This window comes from Apteryx mantelli, unplaced genomic scaffold (genome assembly GCF_036417845.1).
Source record: "Apteryx mantelli isolate bAptMan1 unplaced genomic scaffold, bAptMan1.hap1 HAP1_SCAFFOLD_20, whole genome shotgun sequence".
Classification (NCBI taxonomy): Eukaryota; Metazoa; Chordata; class Aves; order Apterygiformes; family Apterygidae; genus Apteryx; species Apteryx mantelli.
Window position 1 is genome coordinate 12,204,575 of NW_027118553.1, and position 25,369 is coordinate 12,229,943.

Sequence of the window (25,369 nt, forward strand, 5' to 3'; positions counted from 1 at the left end):
GGAAGACAAAGATATTAATGATTTTATCTTTTCTTTCCTCCTTACCCCCTCTCCCCCTTTTCTTTTTCTTTTTTAATTTTTTGGTTATTACTCTCCATCCTCCAGCAAGTAGTAAGCTGTTCCGAGATCAGGACAACTACCAAAGCCTGTTTCTTGCTCACTTGTATCGTATCTCCCCTAAGCAATCCTGCCAATCCCTGCCATGGCTGCTGGTCCCCACCATGCTGGCTGAGCAAGTGATGGTTCTCACATCACATCACATGGGCATTGGCCAGCCAAATGCAGGCAGGGCAAGGGGTCAGGTAGCCGATATGGGGGAGAATTACAGCCTTCTCCCTCAGCACCCACCTGTCCGGATCCCTTCATCACCCCAACACTCATTTTCATAATGTCTAGAGTTCAGAAACATGGAGATCTCTGCATTTGCCATGTTCAGCTGAAATTGGTCAACGGTTAGCAAAGAAGGTGGGAGGGGAGGAAGGAGCAGAACAGCATTTTTAGGCAAAAACTTAACATGGGCATCGAAACACAGGAGCTGTATATAAAGAACTGCAAACTGGATGGGTAAAGTTACAGCATTATCACCAGTACATACATGATATTTATTTTTGTTATTTCAGTCATTCCAGTGGTTTCATCTTTCCTTGTGTGCTGCCTTCTAACCCAGACTGCAAATAAACTCTCCAGTGATCTCGCTGTCGCGTTATGAAACACAGTTGTGGGCAGCATTTCTTTTTGCCACCACAGCACTGCAGCACCTTTGCTGGCTCAAGCCAAAGGTCCTGGAGACATAACTGAGTTCAGTAGGTCAGAAGATTTCCTGGCCAGCACAGTAAGAGCAATGGAGAAAAATAACTGGGACAACGTAACCTCACTTTTCAGTTGTGGGTTTGAATGACTTCCACACTGAAATATCAAAAGATTAACATAAGCTTTGAGGCCTACAGAGAAACAAATGCAGACGTTGGTTCAAGTTTTCTCTTATGCTGCTTTAACAAACCCTTTCTCACTTTTGTTCCCACTACATAATTCACTACTGTTTTAACAATCCTGGAAGCCTGAAAGGCAAAGAGGGCCACGCAAATCCATGCAGATCTTTTACCTAAAAGGATAGACGACACACTTCCTTGGTCTTGAGTCACTTAAGGAATAGCATGGACTGAATCAGCGCCCATTGATCTTTTGTGGATCTTTCTGGTGGAGGAAGAGGAGGCTGAGTCCTTCAATTTGGTCAGCAATAACAACGTACTTTATTGGTTCTCCAGTACCAAGTTTCATCTTCATGCTTACTTCTTCTGTGTATTGATATAAACCTCCCTCCCCAACAAGCTTTTCTTTACTCTCTCCTCTCCCACCCCTCACTCTTACAAGAGCCAAGGCTGTGTACAAGGACCTGTGGTGGAGCACAACTACCTCCCCCCCCATCTCGGGCCCAAAGTGTAGTGGAGCACAACTATCCCCTCTCTGCCCTTATCTTGGGCCCCAGCTGACCACAAATAACTGACAGCACCTAGGGCTGACCAGGAGGAGCTAGGCCATACTGGTTGCAACTGGTGAGGCCAGAAATGGTCATGAGATCAGCAAAAAGGGGGGATATTTTCCCCAACACGGCATGAGATCAGCAAAAAAAGGTACATCTCCACACCAAATATTGTATGACCATGAGTTAAACTCCGTGCCCATAAATAGCGCTGCAGCCTAGAGCCCGTTGAGCTCTCCTGCATGGCAGCGGGCTGCACGGCGGTGAATCTCCCCTTGAGTTGGGATGCCTCTCGAGGTTACTCTCCGGGAGTTAAGAGAACCTCCGACAAGAAACCATTGGAGTGGTAAGAAACCGAGACTTGGGCACTAACAAATGTGCAGGAAGATTCGCTTGCTATGACTACACTGTATCTCCATCTTCAATAAATCTCATTGCAATAAACCTAGAGATGATGATGATAATAATGATAATAATAATAATAATAATAACCCCCCCCACGACACGCTCACCTGGAGGAGGTCTGCAGAGGAGACCAAAGTAGAGTGGTACCAGTCAATGTGCCCAAGCATGGGGCAGCCATCCAGAGGGACCTTGAAGGTCTGGAGGAACAGGCAGCAGGCAGTCATACGACATTCAGCAAAGATCAATGCCAAATCTTGCCCCCGGGAAGTAAGAAGCCCTTGCAACAATACAGGCTGTGGGCAGATTTTAGGCAGCAGCAAGGGCCGGCTGCTCCCAAAGGGACAGGGAGCCGGGAGCCAAACATGATGACAAGGCCAAAAAGGCAAGGGTCTCACCAGCCATGGTCAAGCCCCACCGTAGCCCAGTGAGGAGAGCAGGGCAGACCTGGAGATGGTAGCCAGGTTCAGCCAAGACTCCAGATCACCAGGAAAGTTCTTGGTGTCAAGACAGGTCCCAGGTCAAGCCAGGATCACATCTTGGCAAATCAGGATCAGGTCCACTGACAGTAACCAGGGTCATACAAAGCCCCCTAATTGCAAGGCAGCTCCATAGCGATGAGGTAGGTCTAAGGCAGAGCTAGAAAGTTAGGCTCTGATTCAGAGTCCGGATCAACAGGGTCCATGGGCAGGAACAGGCATACCTGCAATACAGCTGCAGGCAAGCCCACCTGCAACGTAGCTCCAGACGGGACTGAAGGCCCAGGCCTGAGCTTAGATGGGGTCTCTTGGACATGTGTGTGGAGGCTCCTGGTGAGGTTGGTGAGGGCCATGAAGGCCTGTTATTGGCCGCAGGGCCCTGACAACAGCCTGGCCAGGAGGAGCTCTGCGGAAAAGGTCCTGGGGGTCCTGGTGCACGGCCAAGTGAACATCAGCCGGCAGTGTGCCCTGGCAGCGAGGAAGGCCAACAGCTTCCAGGGTTGTGGGCGCAGGAACATGGCCAGGAGATTGAGGGAAGTGATCACCTGCCATCACTCAGTGCTCGCTAGACCACATCTAGAGTGCCACATCCAGTGTTGGGTCCCAAATAAAGGCAAGACAGTGACCAGCTGGAGCCAATTCAGTAGAAGGCCTTCCAGATGCGCAGGCAGCTGTCGCACAAACTTCTGTGTCTATGGGGACAGCCGCTCCTGCCTCTCCAGCCAGGGCAGATGGCGAGGAGACTTCATCTCATGACGGGCAAGTCCAACAGGGCCGAGAGGAATCATGTCCGGTGGCAACTATTGCTGCAACAACAGGAGCAAAGGAGGCTCCTGGGAACCTCCAAGGTAAGAGGTGGACAGGAACCAGGAGGAAATATCAGTAGCTCTGCTCCCTTCAGCCCCTGACACGTGAGGCCCCTGTGCTTCTGGGAGACATTGGGGGGCCCTCTCCCCTCAAGGTACAGAGCCTGGCACCTGAGGGGGACTCACCCCATCCCCAGGGCAAGTTTCCATGGCTGGGAGGAAATGCCAGGTGCTTGACCTCTTCCTCCCCCCGACCATCGCAGGAGGCTGGAGGGACCAGCTCAGGCAAGCAGGATTCTCTAAACCGTAGAGAATCCGGGAACAGAGAGTCGCATGCAGGGAGGTGAGGGGAATCCCATTCGTGGGATCTCTCCTGACTTTTCGTCATGATTTTGGAAGAGGCCTGATGATTTCTCTGCCTCAGTTTCCTTTTCAAAGCAGCATGTCCCAGAGTTTGAGTGACCAGAGTTATAGGGAAAGCTGTATGCCAGGAAGTGTTCACAAAGTTTCCAGCAGCTCAGAAGTTTCAGTCTCCTTTGAGAGCCAATTCTGCACTGCTCACTCTCTGCAGTCCCTAGGGAGAGACCAGCTGCAGCAGGAGCCCTCAGAGACTCGTTAGTGCTTTAGCCCTCAGGACACTCCAGAGGGCAGGGGACATTCAGGTGTTGTTGGACAAGCACCACAGGTGCTGCTGGAAGAAGACAGCAAGGGCAGAGCAATGCCTGAGCCCTGGGTGGTGGTTTGCAGAGAGCTCAGGGAAGAGAAGGATGTGGTGGGGAAGAGGCAGAGGATGAGACCCCGACCTGGATCATCCTTGCCCGTTGCCATCAGTGCAGAGGTCATCACCTCATCCTGAGTACTGCAGGTTTGTGCTGTGTCTTCTGAGTGAGGTCTGTTTCTTTTTAGCTGCTGAGGTTTTGCATGGTGGCATCTATGGGTGAGAAAGGTGATGGGCATTTCCCTTCCTGGGAGTCTTCTCCTCCAGCTCCCTCTTCCCTCCACACATTTCTTCCAACTCCCTTGTTAGCTCAGCAGAGTCCTGGCGAGCTTGCCAGTCGGCGCAGAGTTAGAGTTTGTGCCTTAGCTGCCCCTGAGCCAGCCCAGAGCCCTGCTGAGGGGCACCAACACCTCACCTGGGAGGTAGGATCCGGCAGAGGGCTGTGTTTCTCAGGCAGGAATGTTCCCTGGCCGTGCCCCCAGGCATGTCCCAGGCATTTACCGCAAACAGGATGGGAACAATGCTCCTCCCTAACCTCACCCACCGCTCACCATTGAGACACCCGTCCTGCGACACACTCACTGTCACAGTCTGAGCGAATGCTTTCTCTCCTCTAACTCCACTCCAAGCATGAAATGAGCGTCTCCGCGGGACAGCTCACCTCTGTGGTTCTCCTAGGAGGGGCTTCTCTTTAGATGCCTGCTTTAACTCTCTGGAAAACCCTAGTTCCCTCCTTTCACTAGGCATGGAGGCCGTAAAGGGAACATAAATGTAGTCAGAGAAGTGCCAGAGTCGATGTTCTCCCTGACAGCAAAGTCCTTCATGATTCTTCTTTACAAGAAGGAAAGAATGAATCAAATGTTCTTTCTTGTAGGCTGCCTTGCTGGCAAAAGAGGAATGAGGGACCTGTGGCGCTACATGGAGAAAGGGGAATGGGACAATCATACATCACCAGTGGAGTTTATACTGCTGGGAATGGGGAATGTCCCCTCGCTGCAGACACCGCTCTTCCTCCTCTCGCTCATCATCTACTTGGTAACGATGGCTGCAAACATCCTCATAGTTCTGCTGGTGGTGGCAGACCGGCATCTGCACACCCCCATGTACTTCTTCCTGGGCAATCTGTCCTCCTTGGAGACCTGCTACAGCTCCACCATCCTCTCCCGCTTGCTGGCCAGCTTCCTGACTGGGGACAGCACCATCTCTGTTCATGGCTGTATGGCTCAGTTCTACTTCTTTGGCTATTTTTTAGTCAGTGAGTGTTACCTGCTGGCCATGATGTCCTATGATCGGTACTTGGCCATCTGCCAGCCCCTGCTCTATGCTAGCCTCATGACCTGGAAGGTCTCTCTACAGCTGGCAGCAGCGTCTTGGCTAGTGGGATTCTTTACCTCTACGGTAGTCACTTCTTTCGTATCCCGTTTAAAGTTCTGTGGCCTCAAGGTAATTGACCACTTCTTCTGTGATTTTACCCCACTGCTAGAGGTTGCCTGCAGTGACACCAATGCGGCCAGACTGGTAACTTTCACACTAGCTGTCTTCAATCTAGTCTTCCCTTTCCTGTCCAACCTGGCCTCCTACGTGTGCATCATAGCTGCCATCCTGAGGATCCCGTCCAGCGTGGGCAGGCAAAAGGCCTTCTCCACTTGCTCCTCTCACCTCATCGTTGTCACTGTTTTCTATGGCACCCTCATCATTGTCTACCTGATGCCCAGAACCCCCCAGTTGAGGCAGCTCAACAAAGTGTTCTCCTTCTTCTACACCGTCCTCACGCCCCTGGTCAATCCTCTCATCTACAGCCTGCAGAACAGGGAGGTCAGGGAGGCCCTGAAGAAAGCATTTAGGAAAGCTCTGGCCTGCACTCAGAGCTCATGCTAGGTGGTTGACACTGAGCACAAATCTCTCTCAGCTCTTTCACAAAGGCAAATGCTGGCTACCAGGGTCATCTTCAGAAAGTGCTTAGCATTGAGACTGCCTGTGGAGTGGCACAGGCATGAAAGGGAAAGATCCTTGGAGAAAAAGATTCTTATTTAGAAGCGAATGTGAAAAATGCCATGGCTCTGCATTTTCCTTCATAATAAAGGGATCGTGGCTTTATATATTTCAGTGGCTGAGAGCTTCAAGGTTTGTTTTGTTTTGTTTTGTTTTTCATTAAGAAGATAGAAGAAGGAATTTGGAAAGACATGTGAGTGCCTTCCAGGTGCAAACATGGGGACGTCTTTCTTGCTGTGGCTCCCAGGGATGGGATCCATCTCCCTCAGTGTTGTCTATTTCCGGGGCCAGTATACAGCTCTCAGTGAAGGTGCCCTTCCATTGCCCTTCCAGCAGAAAACTGGACCCTCTCCATTTTGGGGGCTTGTGACGGTGTGCTCCTTTCCCCCCCACTGATGTGCTCTCTCCCCCTCAACCTGACCTCCCTGTAAACAGCACAGGGACTAATTGAGCATGCGCCAACTAAGACTCATCTAGCGTGCAAATATGACTATGAGTCAATCGTCCCTCCCCCATCAATAGCGGGCAGCCCAGAGCCCATTGAGCTCTCCTGCACGGCAGCGGGCTGCACTGCAGAACCTCCTCTTGAGCAGGGACGCCTCTCAAGGTTTCTCCTCAAGGTTGAGAGATTCCTGACCCGTGACAGATCCTCAGTAAGTGATTAATAGCATGCTGAACTTTTGTGAACTTCAGAAACTTTGCTGAGTTATATCTCTGATTAACTGTGCACATAATCCCCTAGACATAAACCGTTGACCAAGTCTGAGACTAGGATCGGATCCAGCCGCACCCAGGCTCCTCCGAGGGAGAGTTTGGAAAGCAAGGGGGTCCTTTCTGAACCTCGTGACTCAACGGGAGGGTCCCTTTCACATTTATTCCTTTAGACATGAACCGTTGACCAAGTCTGAGACTAAGACTGGATCCAGCCGCACCTAGGCTCCTCTCCGAAGGAGTTTAGAAAGCAAGGGGGTCCTTTCTGAACCTCGTGACTCAAGGGAGGGTCTCCGTTGCACATGCATCTGACCCTGTCCTTCATGCAGTAAATAACTGAGTGAACCTTGCCAATTGAACCTCGTTAAATCATTCTTATTTATGACTGAACTTTGTTAAGTCGCTATCTTACCACAATAAACATAGTGCTGCTTCCCTCTTACGAGTGAAGTGCACCACTGCTTCGCGACAGGGCTTTACGTGTTACTCCCACCCAACCTCTCCTCTGGTCAGGCATGGCCTCAGGAACCAGCTGGGGATGAAGCAGATGGGCTGGCAGGGTAAGAGGCCATGGTTTCTCTGGTTGCAAGGGGAGCAGGAGAGGCTGGGGTGAGGTGGACAGTTCCTGTTTTGAAGGGCTAAAACAAGAGGTGCAAGCAATGCCTTGGATCTCCCTCCCCGTACCCTTCTCTCCCCTGCCCCTAGGGAATCAGCAAGCCCCTGCTCCATTTCTGTTCCCCTGGCTCCAGCTGCATTTCTGCTCCTTACTCCTCACCTTCTTTTAAGGAGATGGGGACAGCCATGCCTTGTCCAATTCCTTTTCCCTTGGAGGAGCTGGCTTCCCTCCTGAGCCTTCCTTCCCTGCTGGAATGCCTTTAGCCAGCTCTCCTCCAGAGCTCATGGTCGGGTGGGCTTTGGGGCCTGGTTGCCCACAGAGCTCAACACCCTTAGCCAGAGGCATCTTAGGAGTCAAAACTAGGCTGATGGCCTTGGCACCAGGGCACACTGGTGACTGCTCTTCAGCTTGCTCACCAAGAGCCCCAGGTCCTCTTCTGCAAAGCTGTTCTCTCAACACTTGGCCCTCAGTGGACCCTTTGCATGAGGCTGTTGGGGTTACTACACCCCAGGTGCAGGACACCACACTTGCCTTAGCTGAATTTCAGGAGGCTCCTATAAGCCCCATTCTTCAGCATGTCGAGGTCCCTCTGAATAGCAGCCAGACCCTCCAGAGTATCAAGCAGTAGGTGACAGAGACTGGAACTCTCAGGTCACTGATGGCGGGCATTGAAGGAATCTCCCCAATATAACCCTGCAGAGGGTCCAGCAGGACTCTGTCACTGATCACAAGGAGACAAAAGTATCCCATTAATTATGGGAATTTTAGGGCATGGGCCAAAGGCAGGGAGAGGAAGAGATGAAGCTGAATCAAAGAGGAGACAGTGTGGGAAAATGGAGAGGAGGGATGACGAAAGGGAGTAGTGCCATGTAAAAGTGCTGCTGCTCAGTGCACTTGTCCAGCTGTGCCCTGCCCCCAGTTACTGCTCTGCTTGAAGGTGGGTGTGGTGTTTGCCTTTTCGCAGCCATCACTTCCACTTCCCGAGCATCATGACCTTTCCAGGATGAAGGCGAACAATCCCAAAAGGACATTCCCCTGCTCCCATGGACATGCGTGTGTCTAGTTTGCTCCAGTGCATGAAAGCTCCCATGTCCTTTCTAGGAAGCCAGTATGCGAGGGTGCCTCTCTGAAGTGTCTGTACACTAGCACATGCAGCATGGGGAAAATAAGAAAAGAAGAGGAAAAAAAAAAAACAGGAGGAATTAGTCTGTGTGCAGTTACAGGGCTATGATCTCGCTGGGATCGCGGGAATGTGGTGGGATAGCTCACACAACTGGAACGCTGTGATGGGTGGATTGAAGCTCTTTAGGAAGGACAGGCTGGGAAGGTGAGGAGGGGGAGCTGCCTTTGTGTGTGAGAGCAGCAGGGAGGCCTGGAGCTCTGCCGAGATGGGTGAGAGGCCAGCTGAGAACTTATGGGTCCAGATTAGTGGGCAGACCAGCATGGATGACATGGTAGTGGGTGTCTGCTACAGATCACCACATCAGGAAAAAGAAATAGATGAGGCCTTCTTCAGGCAATTGGAAGAAGCCTCACTTTCACAGGCCCTGGTCCTCATGGGGGACACGAACCACCCTGATATCTGCTGGAGGGACAATACAGCAGGGCACAAGCAGTCCAGGAGGTTTCTGGAGTGCACTGAAGGCAACTTCCTGACACAGGTGATCAAAGAGCCAACAAGGAGAGGAGCTGTGCTGGACCTCCTGCTTGGGGATGTAGCAGTTGGGGGCAGCCTTGGCTGCAGCAATCACAAGACGGTGCAGTTCAGGATCCTGAAAAGAGAGAGCAGGGCAAAAAGCAGAATCACAACCCTGGACTTAAGGAGAGCTGACTTTGGCCTTCTTGGAAGAGCCCCATGGGATATGGCCCTGGAGGGAAGAGGGGTCCAAGAGAGCAGGCTGATTTTGCAAGGATGCCCTACTCCAAAATCAAGAATGGTCCATCCCAAGAAGCAGGAAATGCTGCATAGGCAGCAGCAAGTCTGCATGGATGAACAAAGAGCTCCTGACAAAACTCAGGCATGGAAAGGAAGTGTACAAGAGCTGGAAGCAAGGACAGACGACCCAGGAGGAATACAGAGACATGGTCCAAGCATGCAGGGATTGGTTAGGAAACCAAAAGCCCACCTGCTGTCCAAACAGGATATGGATGTTAAGGGGACAAAGAAAGGCTTCTACAGGTACATAAACAGGATGAAGGCCAGGGAAAATGTGGACCCGCTGCTAAATGTAACAGAGGCCCTCCTGACAATATTGATTTCCTTCTTCACCTCAGGCTTTACTGGTAAGACCAGCCCTCAGGAAGCCAAGGCCCCTGAGATCAGAGGGCAGTCCGCAGCAATGAAAACTTTCCTTTGGTGGAAGAGGATCGGTTAGGGAACACTGAAACAAACTGGACCTACGCAAGACCATGGGCGCCAATGGGATGCACCTGTGAGTGCTGATGGATCTTTGAAAGGTCATGTTGCCTGGGAGAGGTTCCTGAGCACGAGAAGAAAGAAAATGTCACCCCTATCTTCAAGCAGAAGAAGAAGGAGGATCCAAGAAACCACAGGCAGGTCAGCCTCACCTTGATCCCTGGGAAGATGATGGAGCAACTAATCCTAGCTACTATTTCCAGACACATGAAGGACAGGAGGGTGACTGGGAGTAGTCAGCATTGATTTACGAAGGAGAAATCATGTTTAATTAGCTTTCTGTGATGAGGTGACAGGCTTGGTGGATGAGAGGAGAGCAGTGGATGTTGTCTACCTTGACTTCAGTAAAGCTTTCAACACTGTTGCCCATAACATCCTCATATACTAGCAGATGAAGGATGGGCTAGATAAGTGGTCAATGAAGTGGACTGACAACTGGCTAGAAGTACTGGGCTCAGAGGGTTGTCATCAGTGGCACAGAGTCCATCTGGAGGCCAGCCACTAATGGTGTCCCCCAGGGACCAGTACTGGAGCCAATACTGTTTCTTCTCTTCTCCAGGCTAACCAGGCCCAGCTCTCTCAGCCTTTCCTCACAGGAGAGATGCTCCAGTCCCCTAATCATCTTTGTAGCCCTTTGCTGGACTCATTCCAGTAGTGCCATGTCTCTCTTGCACTGGGGAGCCCAGAACTGGATACAGTACTCCACATGTGGCCTCACCAGGGCTGAGTAGAGGGGGAGAATCACCTCCCTCGACCTGCTGGCAACACTCTTCCTGATGCCCCCCCCCCAGGATACCATTGGCCTTCTTGGCCACAAGGGCACATCGCTGCCTCATGCTTAACTTGGTGTCCACCAGCACTCCCAGCTCCTTCTCCGCAGAGCTGCTTTCCAGCAGGTCAACCCCCAACCTGTACTGGTGACTGGGGTTATTCCTCCCCAGGTGCAGGACCCTGCACTTGCCTTTGTTGAACTTCAGGAGGTTCCTCTCTGCCCAACTCTGCAGCCTGTCCAGGTCTCTCTGAATGGCAGCACAGCCCTCTGGTGTATCAGGCACTCCTGCCAGTTTTGTATCATCAGCCAACTTGCTGAGGGTGCACTGTGTCCCTTCATGCAGGTCACTGATAAATAAGCTTTCCTGATAGCTCTTGTGGGATGGAGGGCAGCAGGATTTGAGAGACCTCTCCCAGCCAAAGGGGAGATCCTGGGCACTCCGGCAAAGATTTCAGCCTGGGACCTTAAAGTACTGGGTGGCTGAAGACTATGAGATGCCTCCAATGTGTGGCTCACAAGGGACCTGAGTCACATCACAGTCACCATTGAAGCACCCTCAGAAGCAGATCCCATAACATCTGGCCTCAACAAGACCTGCAGTATTTCTCTGCTTTTCTTCCTGCACCTAAAACTTTCTTTTTAGCTCCTCAGCACTGGGAAGTGCACCTAGGTGTAGGAGGACCCTATATGCAGAATTTCATTGTGTTGAACTAAACCAAGTCCCCAGGGTGCTCCCTGCAAGCGTCTGGATGGGCACAGATGGGCCTGGCCCTTCCTGTTCCTCCCAAGCATGTGGCTGTGATAACAGCCCTGCACACACTCCCTGGGCCAGGCACTTGGGGACACGCAGCCGGCAGTGCTTATGGGAGTCCATCAGGACCATGCCTTCAGGATTGGCAAGGAGACCTGAGGCTCTTGTCACCCTGTTGGAGAGCAGCTGGCCGGTCAGAGGGCTGGAGGGAGGAGGAACAGGTCCCATGAATCACACGGGGAAGGTGCTGACAGGTGCCTGGGGCCAGAGCACTGCTACCTCCTCGGCCCTCCCCCAGCTCCTGTGATGCCACTGCAGAAGGAAGCAAATCTTGGGGGGAAAAAACCCTTCCCCACCTTCCAGAGAGTCAATGACAGGGTCACTTCTGTGTGAGAACATGACGGGCCAGCAGCAGGGACATGGCTGGGGATTGTGCTTGTGGGGTCATGTCTGCCTGAAGAAATGATAGACCCAGGCACATGACTCAGATGTGGGCCTGTAAGGTCAGTGCCACTTCAGTACCTGATAGACAAGAACCAGGCACATGGCTTCAGTGCTGACTGTGAGGTCACTTCTGCCTCAGTACCTGACAGGCCGTCAGCAGGCTCTTGGCTGGGGTAGGTTCCTGTGAAGTCACCTCTGCCTGTGCTGCTGTTAGGCCAGAAGCAGGTTAATGGCTTCACTGTTGTCTGTGAGGTCACTGATGCCTGAAGAAATGACAGGCCACTGGCAGGCACAGGGTCAGCAAAGGGGCTGTGATGTCATTCCGATATGAGAAGCTTATAGACCAACAGCAGGAAGATGGCTGTGAAATGTATTGTGAGGCCACTTCTGCCTGAGCACCTGATAGGCAAGTAGCAGGAAGGTGCTTGGGACGTTGACTGTGAAGTCACTGCTGCTTCAGTACCTGATCTGCCAAAAGTGGGACATGGTTGTGATGCTGAGAGTGAGCTCACGTCCTTCTCTATAGATTGTATGCTGTCAGCAGGCCCTTGCTTGCTGTTGGTTCATGTGAAGTCACCTCTGTCTGCTGCTGATAGGCCAGAAGCAGGTTTATGGCTTGAGTGTAGGCTGTGAGGTCACTTCTGCCTGAGTCCTGGACAGGCCAGCAGCAGGAAGGGCATCAGCAAAGCAGCTGTGAGGTCACTTCAGCCTGAGCAGCTGAGCAGCAGCAACAGGGCTGTGAAATGGCTGGTGAGGCCACTTCTGCCTCTGGAGACGACAGGCCAGAAACACGCTGGCCTTGCAGGGCTGTTCCCTGCTGGGCTGGGGCTCTCCAGGGAGGCCTGAGCCGCCCCCAGGCTGCGCTGGGCAGGGGGGGCTTGTGCTGGGATCCCACTGCCATGGATCCATCAGGGTGCCTGGAGTGAGTGGAATAGACTCATTACCAAGTTCATGAAAGCAGGATTTGGCTGGCTTCTCTGGGACTTTTTGGACATTGGAAGAAAGAGCCTGCTGTTGCATTTAGAAAGAAACACTTATCAGCTGGTAGAAATGAAGCGCACACAGCACAGAGCTACGAAACCACAGTTCCTGTGGTTGTGTGGGGAGTGTGTTGTTCTACACAAGTGCTCTGTCATGAAATATATATATATATAACCAATACACACACACATATACACACCTATATGTGGATATACGTATATACACAAAACAGATATATTTCTCCTTCACAGCCTCTCCTTCCTTCTGCTTCCTTCTTGCCCTGGAGCTCAGTCCTGAGTTCCCAGTGTAACCAAGCCGATCTCCCAAGATGCCTGCTAGTTTTACTGAGTACCACTATGGACTATTTTTGTGCTTGCTGGGTGCTGTTCTTACAGACCTGCTGGCTTTCCTGAGCTGCTGGGCCCTTCAGAACTGCCTCCCAAGGGATCCCCCACCAGTCCCCTCAACAGGCCCAAGTCTGCCCCTCTGAAGGCCAGGGTCTGTGCTCCTCTACTATCCTTCCTCACTCCACTCAGGATCTGGAACTCTACTTTTTCTTTGTCACTGGAGGCAAGGCAGACACTGACTCAGTTCCTCCCTGTTTGAAAATTTCAGATACAAACAGGCATCACAAATCGTGCATTTGTGCTCAGAAGCTGTCCCTGATGCTCTCCAGAAACCTCCTGGCCTGCTTGCACTCTGCTGTTTGGCCTTCCAGTTCATGTCAAGGGGATTAAAGTTCTCCCGATAAGAACCAGGGTCTGTGATCCACAGACTTACTCACATTGCTTAAAGGAAACTGCGTCCACCTCCTCTGTACCTCCCATTGCGATGTCACCCTTGTCACCCACAAGCTCGCACCCAAAGCCTTGCCTTAATGTGTTAGGAGCTCCACATGTCTGAGCTGTCCCTTCACACAAGGGGCATCCCCTTTCCTCATCTTCCCCGTTGGTCGCTCCTGAAGAGTTTGTACCCTACCATCAGAGCTCTCCTATCGTGCAAGTGATCCCACCACATCTCAGTACTCTAGCAATGTTTCAGTCAGATTAGTCATGGTGCAACCTGTTACCAGGAGCCAAGGACACTATGTGTGCGATGGCCTCAGTTCAGAGCAGAGCCATGCTGGTATAGATAGCAGGTGGCAATGTCATGGTGAAGGGAGGTCCCCACTAAGAGAGCAAAGCCTGCAGTGCCCAAGGCCAGGGAGAAAGAGAGCTGTTTATGTCATCTGGGGGCAAAAAGAGGGTCAGGGAGAAGAGAACTAGAAGGTTTCAAGAGTGCAGGGACATGAGTGGAGACCTTGGTGTGATGTGCCTCCCATTTATGCAGCACGCTTGGATGTGGGCAGTACAGACTGTGCCCGAAGGCAGAGGTAGGATTCATTTGTTTGGGCACAGGGAGGAAATGCAAGATGCCCTGGGGCGCTTGCCCAGCACCACTCCAAACAGGCAGGGCTTTCCTGTAGGGGCCATACTGTATGTGCTAGAAACATGCAGTTGTGCTGGACACCCCAGACATCTGACATGGCCCTGCCAGCCTTTTTTTATGTCATTACATGCATTGTCTGCACTGGATTACATCAGGATTTTGCACTGTAGGGATCTGCTTGTGTCACAGGTTCACAGTGAGTGGTGCTCTAGCAGTATTAGGCATCTGGGGTCATTTGAGATGGCCAAGGAAATTGCCCACCTGGCCCCCACCTGATGCTCCAGAAGGATGTGGGTCTCTCAGTCGCTCCATCAGAGCAAGCAGACACTGGCACATGCCTGGGACCACCTCTGTCTCCTCAACTGTCCCCAGGTGTTTGTGTGGGAGCAACTGACTCCCACCCTCCATCTCAGGTGATTATAATGTGAGCTTAGACAGGGATCTCACATGCAGACATCTATTTTGTGTACACTTTGGCTTGGGCAAGGAGAATCCCACCTCCTGCTTTTTTTGGTGGAGTTGGTGGGAGAGAGCTGAATCCCACTGCATGCCAGGGGCTTCTAAAGGGGCATGAGATGCCTAGATTGACTCATCTGAATCAAAACCTGAACCATGCGTAAATGACCTCCCTTCTTGTCCTCGAGTCTGTCCTGCCTAGTTAGGAGTGAGACATTTCCACCTCTTGCAGATAACCATCCTGTGATGAGACAAATCGTAATGCCGGAATCTGTTTCCCTTCAGTGTTGAGAAAGAGACCAATGGTGATCATTTTAGTCTACTTCAGGGAACATTTTCCAGGAGGAGGCAGCACAAGGGACAGAGGAAGTCAGGACTTCAGCTGGGCCCCTGCTCCTGGGCAGGGCCAGGCTTCTGGGATGGAAGGAGGTAATGGCAACCTGGCAGCATTGCTGAGAGACAGCTGTGTGCAGGAGCAGCTCCTCTGCAAAGAGCAGCAGGGCTCTGGGCACTGCCTGCTGCTGCTGACATGAGATGAGAGAAGACAGCGAGAAGTGAAAGGCAGTGTGGAGTGGGAGGAGAGAGGAGAGCTCATTGTGAGAGGAATTTTCACAGCTCCTGACACAGTAAGTCTCTGGCTGCAGGGCAATGCTACTGAGGTTCCTGGAGGGATCTTCTAAACCCATCCCATCCTATGACTGTTAGATTCAGTCATGAATTCAGTGACCTCTGGTCTGTGAGAAACTTCATCAAACCCGTTCAACTCCATCTCAGCCTACAGACAGCACCGGCAGCACCTTGACTGCTTTATAAGTGTCTTTCTGACCTGCTCCTTAGGACCTGTGAGAACAGAGATACCTGTGCCCAGTGCCCTGTCCTGGGTGGTTTCTGTAGGGCAGAATGGAGCCCACAGAGGGTGGGATGGGGTCTGTGAGCAGCGGCAAGGAAAAGGTGTTGGGACAGAGTAAGAGCTGGCAGCAGGGACAGTGCCGGGTGGCAGAGATGGGCGGGGAATGAGAGGGACCTGCAAACAGAATCGTCCTGGGAGAATGGATTTGAGCAAGTCTTGCTCAGTCCTTCCAATGCAGACAGCTCCTTCCAAACAAGCCCCCCCATGTCTCTTCTCTGACCCAGCAGAGCGTCTGCCCTGACAGCCATGGAGTCCAGGGTCTGAGAGCGACTGCCCTGTGTTGTTACCGTCTGTGAGGCAGCATGCCCATGTGGGTAAGGTGAGGGCTTTCCTGAGTGCCCATCTGCTCCTCTCTCCTTGCCTCCCTTGGCAGCGGGATCATGGTGTTGCTCCTTGTTTCCCCTCCTCTCCATGCTGCTCCTGTTCTTCTCTCGGGCTCCCTGGGGTTCAGGGTTTTCAGCTGCAGTTCAGACACCTGCCCTGTGAGTTGTGCAAGAGAGGGGTCTGCTTGGAAGTGAGGTGTCTGCACCCCCTTCTAGTCCATGCGGTTCCAGGAAATGCAGTCTGTGGTGTTGGGAATTGAGCTGACTCTCCCTTAAGGAGAGACCATCTGCAGTCCTAACGGTCCTTTGACCATTTCCCTGTGGTGTTCTGCCAGGCTTTGAGCTGCCCTCCAGAAGGGCACCGCTGCCTCATAGCATCTCTGTGATGTCCAAGAGGCTGTGAAGAATCTGCAGAGATGCTGAGAGTATGGAAATGGTGTTGGGAAACTGTATATGGGCATCTGAAAAATGCCCTGTGTGTCCTTGCCGAGAAGGGGAGCGTGGAGACCTCCCTCTGGTGTCCTGAGAAAGGGAGAGATGGTTGGAGATCTGCGGTTTTGGAACTGGACTCGTCTGCTCTCAGCAGGGGCTGGTTTCTTTTTAGGGCAACATCTGAGACTGATCATCCCCCAGCTCCAAGGTGTGCGAGCAAATGACAGCTGGGAACAAGGCTAATAGACAGACAAGCTGTCCTCACTCTGCACCAGCGACAGGGAATCCATTTTTCTCAGGATTCACAGTAGAAATGCTGAGAATTGCTGCCTTTGAGGATCACTCCGCAGGGGTGACAGGGGCATCTCAAAGAAAATAAACACTATTAAAAAATCCCGTGAACTCTGTTCCTCCACCCTCATTCTTTAGAAGTGGTGGTGCAGATGCTGAAAAGCCCTTCCACATGCCCAGTGGATTTCACCTGAGAGGAACTGTGAATGTCCGAGCTAGTGACCCCCATTCCCATGCATCCCACCACTATACAGCTGGACTGACTCCTCTGGAGCTCATGGGCAGAAGTCCCTGCTCCTCATAACACACTCTGCCAGTGCAAAGTGGAGCTCAAGCAAGGGAGCTGCGCACAGATCCTCTCCGTAAAGAGAGAGGCAAAGTGGGGGGTTGCGTGAGAACTGCAACATTTCGGGGGGGGGGGGGTTCTTTGCTTGAAAAGTCTCTCCTAACTTCTCAATGTCTTTTCTTCTTCGGACAGTCCCCCACGCCCAGAGATAGTAAAATGCCCAACAGCAGCTCCCTCAACGAGTTCCTCCTCCTGCCATTTGCAGACACACGGGAGCTGCAGCTCTTGCACTTCTCGCTCTTCCTGGGCATCTACCTGGCTGCCCTTGTGAGCAATGGCCTCATCATCACAGCTGTAGCCTGCGACCACCGCCTCCACACCCCTGTGTACTTCTTCCTCCTCAACCTCTCCCTGCTCGACCTTGGCACCATCTCTACCACTGTCCCCAAATCCATGGCCAATTCTCTGTGGAACACCAGGGCCATTTCCTACTCAGGATGTGCTGCCCAGCTCTTCCTGTTTTTTTCTTTTTTACAGGAGAGTTCTCTATTCTCACAGTCACGGCCTATGACCGCTATGTTGCCATCTGTAAACCCCTGCACTATGGGACCATCATGGGTGGCAGAGCCTGTGTCAAAATGGCAGCAGCTGCCTGGGCCAGTGGTTTTCTCAGTGGTGTTCTAAACACTGCTAACACATTTTCCATACCACTCTGCCGAGGCAATGTCGTGGACCAGTTCTTCTGTGAAGTTCCTGAAATCCTCAAGCTCTCCTGCTCAGACTCCTACCTCAGGGAAGTTGGTCTTCTTGTGGTTAGTGCCTGTTTATTCTTTGGGTGTTTCGTTTTCATTGTGCTGTCCTACGTGCAGATCTTCACTGCTGTGCTGAGGATCCCCTCTGAGCAGGGACGATACAAAGCCTTTTCCATGTGCCTGCCTCACCTGGCCGTGGTCTCCCTGTGTGTCAGCACCGTCCTGTTTGCCTACCTGAAGCCCCCCTCCCTCTCCTCCCCAGCTGTGGATCTGCTAGTGGCTGTTCTGTACTCGGTGGTGCCTCCAACACTGAACCCCCTCATCTACAGCATGAGGAACAAGGAGCTCAAAGATGTCCTGAGGAAAGTGATTTCATGGACATTTCTCAGCAGTGGGAACATTGCCTTTGCTCTCCACAGTTGAATCCCAGTGTATCCCAAACAGCCCTGAGGTTTGTTTGTTCACTTTATTTTTATTATTACTACTATTATTATATTATTTTTTATCATGTTGCTGCACAAATGCTTGGATTCATTCCACTTTTCCTGATCCTGCTCTGTCCCACCTGGTACCCACATCAAACTGTGTCTAATGCTGCATCAGAACTGACTCCAGCACAATCTCTGTAATAAAGTAGCTTCTACGCAGTGCAGTGGCTGAAGGCTGGGCTTTTCTTCCAAAGCTGGTGTCAGGAATAGGCCTAAGGAATTGCATGTCAAAAGGGCCTGCTGGGCAGCGTTGTCCATGGGTTTAGAAGCAAAAAGCTCATAATCATGTAATGATCTCTTAGAGACCAAGGTCTGGATTTAGGACTCACCCATCGCTGTACAGTAGCAGCGGAGATGATGAATTGTCAATGATGATGTACACACCCAGGGCCATTCCACACTTTAAAAACCTGTCAGATGCCTGTACTCCTGGAGGGGAATCTGGAGGTGCCAGGAGAGCTCTGGGAATCTCCTGGGCCAGTGTGTGCCTGGGGTGGGCAGTGAGTGGAGCCTCACAAAGGGAGAGGTCCTCCAAGGTGCAGTTACCTAAGGGTAAAGTGCTAAACCCAGGGATCCATGGTCAAAGCAGGACTCTGCCATACCAGCAGAGGCAGTGGGGACCCATCTGTCATGGGGAAAGGAGACTGGAGAGTGATTCATGTCACCCTCTGTGAAATACCAGGGCAAGATGTAGAGATGCACCTGGACACAACGAGCACCCTTGGAAATGCTCCATAGTACCTCCAAGCACCTGCCACATCCGCAGTCCCTGGAGGGATTAGAGGCCATGATCCCCATTTGGTTGGGTCTGCTTCCCACCCTGACCAGCATGGCCAGTGCAGAGTGACCCCGTGGCCCTCTGGCCCCACAGCCCGCTCACTCTACAGAGCAGCTCCATCAGCTCGGGGCCCTGCGGCAGAAGAGGGGAGGGGGTGTGGGAATGGCCAATGAGATCAGAGGAGGGATTGGGAGAGATGAGAAGGAAGTGGAACTGGGCTTGAAATTGCCGACCTTTAATCCAAGACAGTGTTCCAAGTGTGGGCACACTGAAGTGAGCTCCCAGTGCAGAGCCAGAAGTCCTTGCTCTGCTGGCCCTCCACATGGCCTGGGAAGTGCCTGAAGAAGGATTAATGCTCCCCACCCTCCCAGCTCCTTGTGCCGTCACCCCTCCTGATGGGTGGCACCAAAAAGAAGGCTGGGAGCCTTTGTGGGGGCTTGTGTTGAAGGAAGCAGCACCCAGGAGCCATATGAGTTTGCTGCTGTCCCTCAGGCCCTGTCCCCAGCACATCTCCTTCAGACAATCTCCCCCACCCTGTGTGCTGGTCCATACCCCAAATGTCTCCCCCAGACAAGGCTCCATGCCCAGCTGGAGAACTAAGCATCCAGCTGTGAGCCCTGGGACGACGAGCCTTCTCCTGGGTCCTCTGCAGAGCTGGCACGGAATGTGTAAAGGAGGTTCTGGGACCATCCACTGGGCCTGTAGACCATCCCCCTCCCATGGGAGTCCTCATACAGGGTCTGTCAGAACAAACATGCAGCCCAGCTTGTTGTTGCATGAACAGAGAGGAGAAACTGCCCCAGGAAACTCCTCCTAGACCCAGCCCCTCATACCAGCCATTTCCACCACTGGCCATTCTCCATGGTGCTGGTGAGGGGTGATCTTGGAATGTGACTGGCTCCATCTGCCTGCTGGGCTCAGCACCTGTATGGGGGACTGGCCATCCTGCCTGGCCTCTCTCCCTGTACCCAGGCACCATCAGACCCCAGAGCATGGCCTTCTGCTAACCCCAGGGGGGCAGGATGAGGGCTGGGCAGGGCTAGGGACTGGTGGGAGGCTGCTGAACAGGAGGGCCATAGTGGCCAGGGCACCAAGGGCTGGGCCAGTGCAGGGATGAGGTGCACATGGGAGCCACGACACTCCAGAAGCTCCCAACAGTCGTGGAGGGGACTCACTGCTGCTAGCAGCGCTGGGGATCTCTTGGGGGCTGCAGCCATCAGCACCGCCTGCCAGGGCTCCCAGACCCAGCACAGATGCTCAGCGCTCAGTACCATAATTTATGGTGCTCCCCATCTCTTGTGTCACCATACCCTCTCAGGAGCACTGCTGGGTGCATCACTCCCTGCCTGCGTGTGGAAAGGAGCTGCTGGAGCTTCTCTTCTCAGCCCTGCTGACCCCAGCTCTGCCTTGGTGTCAGCCCACAGGCTCTGCCATGGGTCATGCTATGTCTCCATACGCTCTCCTCTGAGACCATGTGGGGATCTGCAGCATGTATGTCTGCTTAGAGCTGGCCACCACGGCCCACCTGCATGGTCCCAGGAGATCCCAGCAAGGCTGTGCTTGGAGGTGAGGCTGTGATTGTCCTCGGTCAATGTAGATGGGATGGTGTGGCTGGGGGCCAAGGGGAGGAAAGCACAAGAGACAAGTTTAAGGAAAAAAAATAGTCATCATGATAGTGGAGCAGTAGTGGGGTGGGGGTCAGGAGATCTTTAAATACTCTCCTGGAGAAAGCACTTACCAACCTGATCTAACTGTAAAGTTAGCCCATCTCAAAACAGATCATGGTGCTGGAGATCTTCAGCAGGAATCTCCAGGGCTGGAATTCAGAGCAGTGTCCCTGCACCCCAGGGTGCTGTGTGCCTGGGGCAGTGACTCTGCCACCTGCGAGGGTTAGCATTCAGCCTGCCCGTGGAGCTCCCCACAGTGCTGTGGGGAGAAGCTCTGGGTGGGAGGGGAAACCCACTGGAGGGCAGGTTCCTTCTCCTGTTGAGATGGTGCTGCGTGGGTCAGGGCTGCTCTCAGCTCCAGCTCACCCCCACGATATTTCCAACAGGCCTTTTCTAGAGGACAGTCAAGGCAGGGACAGGAGTTACCTTAAACAGAAGGGCTCTCCTGAGTCGATGCTCTCATTTTCCTGCTGTTTGCAGAGTGCTGGCAGGGAAAAGACATGGGAGAGAGAAACAGCTCCCGGGAGGAAAAGCTCCGAGCAGTGAAGAGAGGATCTGTGAATGAGAGGAAACTAGAGTCATAAATGCTGTGGGAGGGGGGGAATTTGGAGACCTCCCTGTCATGCCCTTCAATGCAGACCTCTTCCTCTAAGCAAGCCCCCTGGGTCTCCTCTGCCACCCAGCACAGCCTCTGCCCTCAAGGCCAGGGGGTCCAGGGCACGAGCTGCATGCTCTAGCCTGAGCTGCAGCAGAGGAGAGGGGCATCTCTCCTGCAGCGTGCCCATCTCCCACTGTGTGACAAAGGGGCTGAGAGCAACTGTCCTTGTCTGTGCAGGTCTGGGAGGTGGTGCGCACAGCTGGGTGAGGGGAAGGCTTTCCTGAGTGCCCATCTGTCTCTCGCTCCTTGCTTTCCCTGTGGTAGGAGCATCACAGTGTTGCTCCTTGTTTCCTCACCTCTCTGTGCTGGTCTGGTTCTTGCTCTCGTGCCCTCTGGGCTGAAGGAGGGGGGTTCAGCTGCAGTTAAGGCAGTAACATCCCACTCCCACTACATTGCCTGAAGAAACAGTGCAGATAGTAAACTGACGTGAGAGCAGGGTCCATCTCAGTGGGACAGGGATGTCTAGGAAGGGTCGGGTCAGCCCCTGCCTTCACTGCCCTGTTTCTCTCCCTTGCCAGAGTGGGAGCTGGTGTGACTGATCCAGATACAGACACCCCTGTTCAAGAGGGCAAGGTTGGGGGACATGACTCCCTCGCAAGGGTCTTCTCTTTCAGACACAGCTGCCATGAGTGCTGTATTTGTCTCTCACAAGGATAAAAAGAGAATATTCCTCCTGGGTCACCAAACCAAATCCCCTTCATTCAGCTCAGGGCACCGATCCCCAGGTATCCCCACCAAATACATGGGCAGTCTAACACCTCTATTTACACCCCCCAGCAGAGCAGGGCTGACTACTGTGGAGACCATGGGCAGAGCCCCCTGTGCTGCACGGCACCCTCAGCACAAAGCAGAGGTCAGGAAAGGGACCTGAACAAAGAGAAGGAGAGGCAGTGTGGGAGGTGGTATGAGGAGTAGACCGGGTTTTGCTCAGAGAAGCCTGTTCTAACCTGTCAATGCATTTTCCTCCTTGGACAGTGCCCTGAACCAAGACAGAGCAAATGCCCAACAGCAGCTCCCTGAATGATTTCCTCCTCCTGGCATTTGCGGACACACAGGAGCTGCAGCTCTTGCACTTCTCGCTCTTCCTGGGCATCTACCTGGCTGCCCTCCTGGGCAATGGCCTCATCATCACAGCCATAGCCTGCAACCACCACCTCCACATTCCCATGTACTTCTTCCTCCTCAACCTCTCCCTCCTTGACCTTGGCTTCATCTCCACCACTGTCCCTAAATCCATAGCCAATTCCCTGAGGAACACCAGGGCCATTTCCTACTCAGGATGTGCTGCCCAGATATTTTTATTTGCCTTTTTCATGTCAGCTGAGTATTCTCTCCTCACAGTCATGACCTATGACCGCTATGTTGCCATCTGCAAGCCCCTGCACTATGGGACCCTCATGGGCAGCACAGCTTGTGTCAAGGCGGCAGCAGCTGCCTGGGCCAGTGGTTTTCTCAATGCTCTGCTTCACACTGCTAACACATTTTCAATGCCACTCTGCCAAGGCAATGTGGTGGACCAGTTCTTCTGTGAAATCCCACAGATCCTCAAGCTCTCCTGCTCAGACTCCTACCTCAGGGAAGTTGGGGTTACTGTGTTTAGTGCCTGTTTATTCTTTGGGTGTTTCATTTTCGTTGTGCTGTCCTATGTGCAGATCTTCACTGCTGTGCTGAGGATCCCCTCTGAGCAGGGCCGGCACAAAGCCTTCTCCATGTGCCTGCCTCACCTGGCCGTGGTCTCCTTGTTTATCAGCACTGGCATCTTTGCCTACCTGAAGCCCCCCTCCATTTCCTCCCCAGCTCTGGATCTGGTGGTGACTGTTCTGTATGCCTTGGTTCCTCCAGCAGTGAACCCCCTCATCTACAGCATGAGGAACAAGGAGCTCAAAGATGCCCTGAGGAAACTGATTCAGCTGGTACTAGTTCAGCAGAAATAACCTGCCCATGCTTTGCGCATTCTCCCTGTGATAATCATGTTAGTCCACAAAGGTCTGAATTCCTTCCACTTCTCTAGGAGCACAAACTCAGTCTCTGTGACCCAGAGGCCTTCTGGGAATTTGTCTATCACTGTGGCAGACGTGGTCTCTTTAATAGAAGAGGATTTCCTCAGTTCAGTGCTTGAAGGTTGGGCTCTTCTTCCAAAGCTGGAGTCAAAAATGTGCTCAAGGACTTTCACCCTGAAAGGGCTTGTTGCTTTTCAGGGGATCTCCTGGGCTCAAGGCAATGAACTCAAGGGGTGATTTGTCAGGGAAGGAAGGTTGGATTCAGCTGTCACTTGTGGGTGCCCAGTGCTCCTGGAGGTGGTGAATGGTCAAGAGGTATCTCCCATACGGCAGGGCTGGAGACTGATGCCTGTCCTTCTCAAAGGGAGTATGGATTCCCTCAGGAGAGCACAGGGCATCTCCAAGGGCACCGTGTGCCTCGGGGTGGGCAGTGAATGGAGCGTCACAAGATCAAGTGGAGTCACCCAAAGATAAAGCGATAAACCACTGAATGTCCAGGCTAGTGAGAGCTCTGCAATCCAACGAGAGGCAGTGTGAACCCTGCAGGCACAGGAAGGGAGCCTGGAGAGTGGTTCGTGTCACCTTCAATGAAAAACCATGGGCTGGCTCTAGGGACGTCCCTGAACACAGCCTGAGTATTTGAAATGCCCTGTGATTGCTCAGAGCATCGTCCATGGCCACAGACCCTTTGGTAGGGGGTTGTCAGGTGCAATGATGCCCATCCAGCTGGGTCTGCTTCCCACCCTGACCACAACAGCCATCGTGGAGTCACCCCGTGGCCCCATTGCCCCGCAGCCACTCGCTCTGCAGAGCAGCACTGCCAACTTGGGGCCCCACGGGGATCACAGGGGAGGGTCCAGGAATGTCCGAGCAGGCCAGCACCGATGCACAGACACACTGACCTGGGGCAATGCTCTCCGGAGAGCAGGGATATGGCAGAGCGCCCTCCTCGTTTGTCCCTGTCCTGCTGGGAGGGTGGAATGGGCACCTGGGAAATGGCCTGTTCCTGCCTGGGGTCAGTGCAGGACTTCTGCATGTGAGATGAACGTGACAGCCGCTGCCCTGTAGAAATACCAGCCATGACCCCTCGCTGAAGTCCCCACTGTTCCCTGCCCCTGCCCTGCTAACCTGCCGCCACCCCCTGTGCTGCCCCATCTCCCATCCCCTCTCCCCACATCGCAGGGACCAGAGGTGCAGCAGGACCTGGCACAGCCCCGCAGCCACTGCCTGGCCCCCGGCCCTCCCCAGCTCCTCCTCAAACATGACATCCATCTTCAAGAAGGACAAGAAAGAGGATCTGGGGAAGGACCTGGGGATCATGGTGGATATCAAGTTGACAAGAAGTCAGCAAGGTGCTCTTGTAGCAAAGATGGCCACCATTACCCTGGCTTGTATTAGCAAGAGTACAGGCAGCAGGGCAAGTGCAGTGGGACACTGGAAATATCCTGGCAGCCTCGACCAAAAAGGAGCAAAATAAAGAAAAGGCAGAACTGGCAGACTACCCACATTGGAGAGAGCAGTATGATCAACCCAGGTACTGCAGACATTTTAAAACAACCCCCCAAAAATGGCATTTCTGCCTTTGGCCAAGTGACTAGAGCCAGATGTGCCCAGACTTGCTCATGGGGGAGAGCTCCAGCGGGACTTCTGATTTGCTCTACCTCTAATAGCATGGCCAAGAATATGATTTTGTAGTGACAGAACACGATTTGCTAGTGTAACTTTTTAATTAAAGCATTAGGGCTCATGCTCAAGCACACCAATGTGGGGGGCATTGGCTTTTCATTGGCTTCCGTGGCTGCAGGATGCAGCCTGCGTTTGGTCTGAAAGAGAAAAGATTGGAACTGAATGTCCTGAGGGTGGCTATAAACTGATGCTTTCCCTGCTCTTCAGCGATACTTCCTCTAGTCACACCTCAGTCTACCCTGAACTCTCTTTTTCCCCTTGCATAATAGATCAGGACTGTGGAGATAGAGCTGAGTCCAGGGCATTGCCACGCTGATAATCTGGGCAGCCTGTGGAGCCCCCTGAGAAAGGAAATGTGTGCACGAGACCTCACAGCAAAGGCCTGGATAAAGCAAGTGACAGTGACCCTCCTGAGGTGCCAAGGATCCCAAGCCCCAAACAACGGGGCTTCATACGGCTTCCTCTGCTCATGGCATGGGTTTGTGACACACCTCACCGTCAGAGAGATGGAGGAAAAAAGTAGAAAGGAATCAAAAGAGGGAGAATTCAGGCCTGGATTCCCACCAGTAAACATCTCCAAAAACGGGTGGACTTACCCCCTCTCTGGCAAGGCCGTTTCTTCCATGACCAGCAGTACCTGGGGGAA

The 25,369-nt window shown here is 52.8% G+C and overlaps 1 protein-coding gene across 1 annotated transcript; it reads left to right on the plus strand.

Annotated features, from left to right (window-relative positions):
* Positions 1-4,680: 4,680 nt before the first annotated feature.
* On the plus strand, positions 4,681-5,763 carry LOC136996028 (olfactory receptor 5AP2-like). The gene has a single exon (XM_067317022.1). The coding sequence runs from the start codon at positions 4,681-4,683 to the stop codon at positions 5,761-5,763; it is 1,083 nt and encodes a 360-aa protein (XP_067173123.1).
* Positions 5,764-25,369: the final 19,606 nt, after the last annotated feature.

Excerpts from the sequence above, each read along its gene's own strand:
- LOC136996028 (XM_067317022.1), top strand. The coding sequence starts at position 4,681 with ATGTTCTCCCTGACAGCAAAGTCCTTCATGATTCTTCTTTACAAGAAG.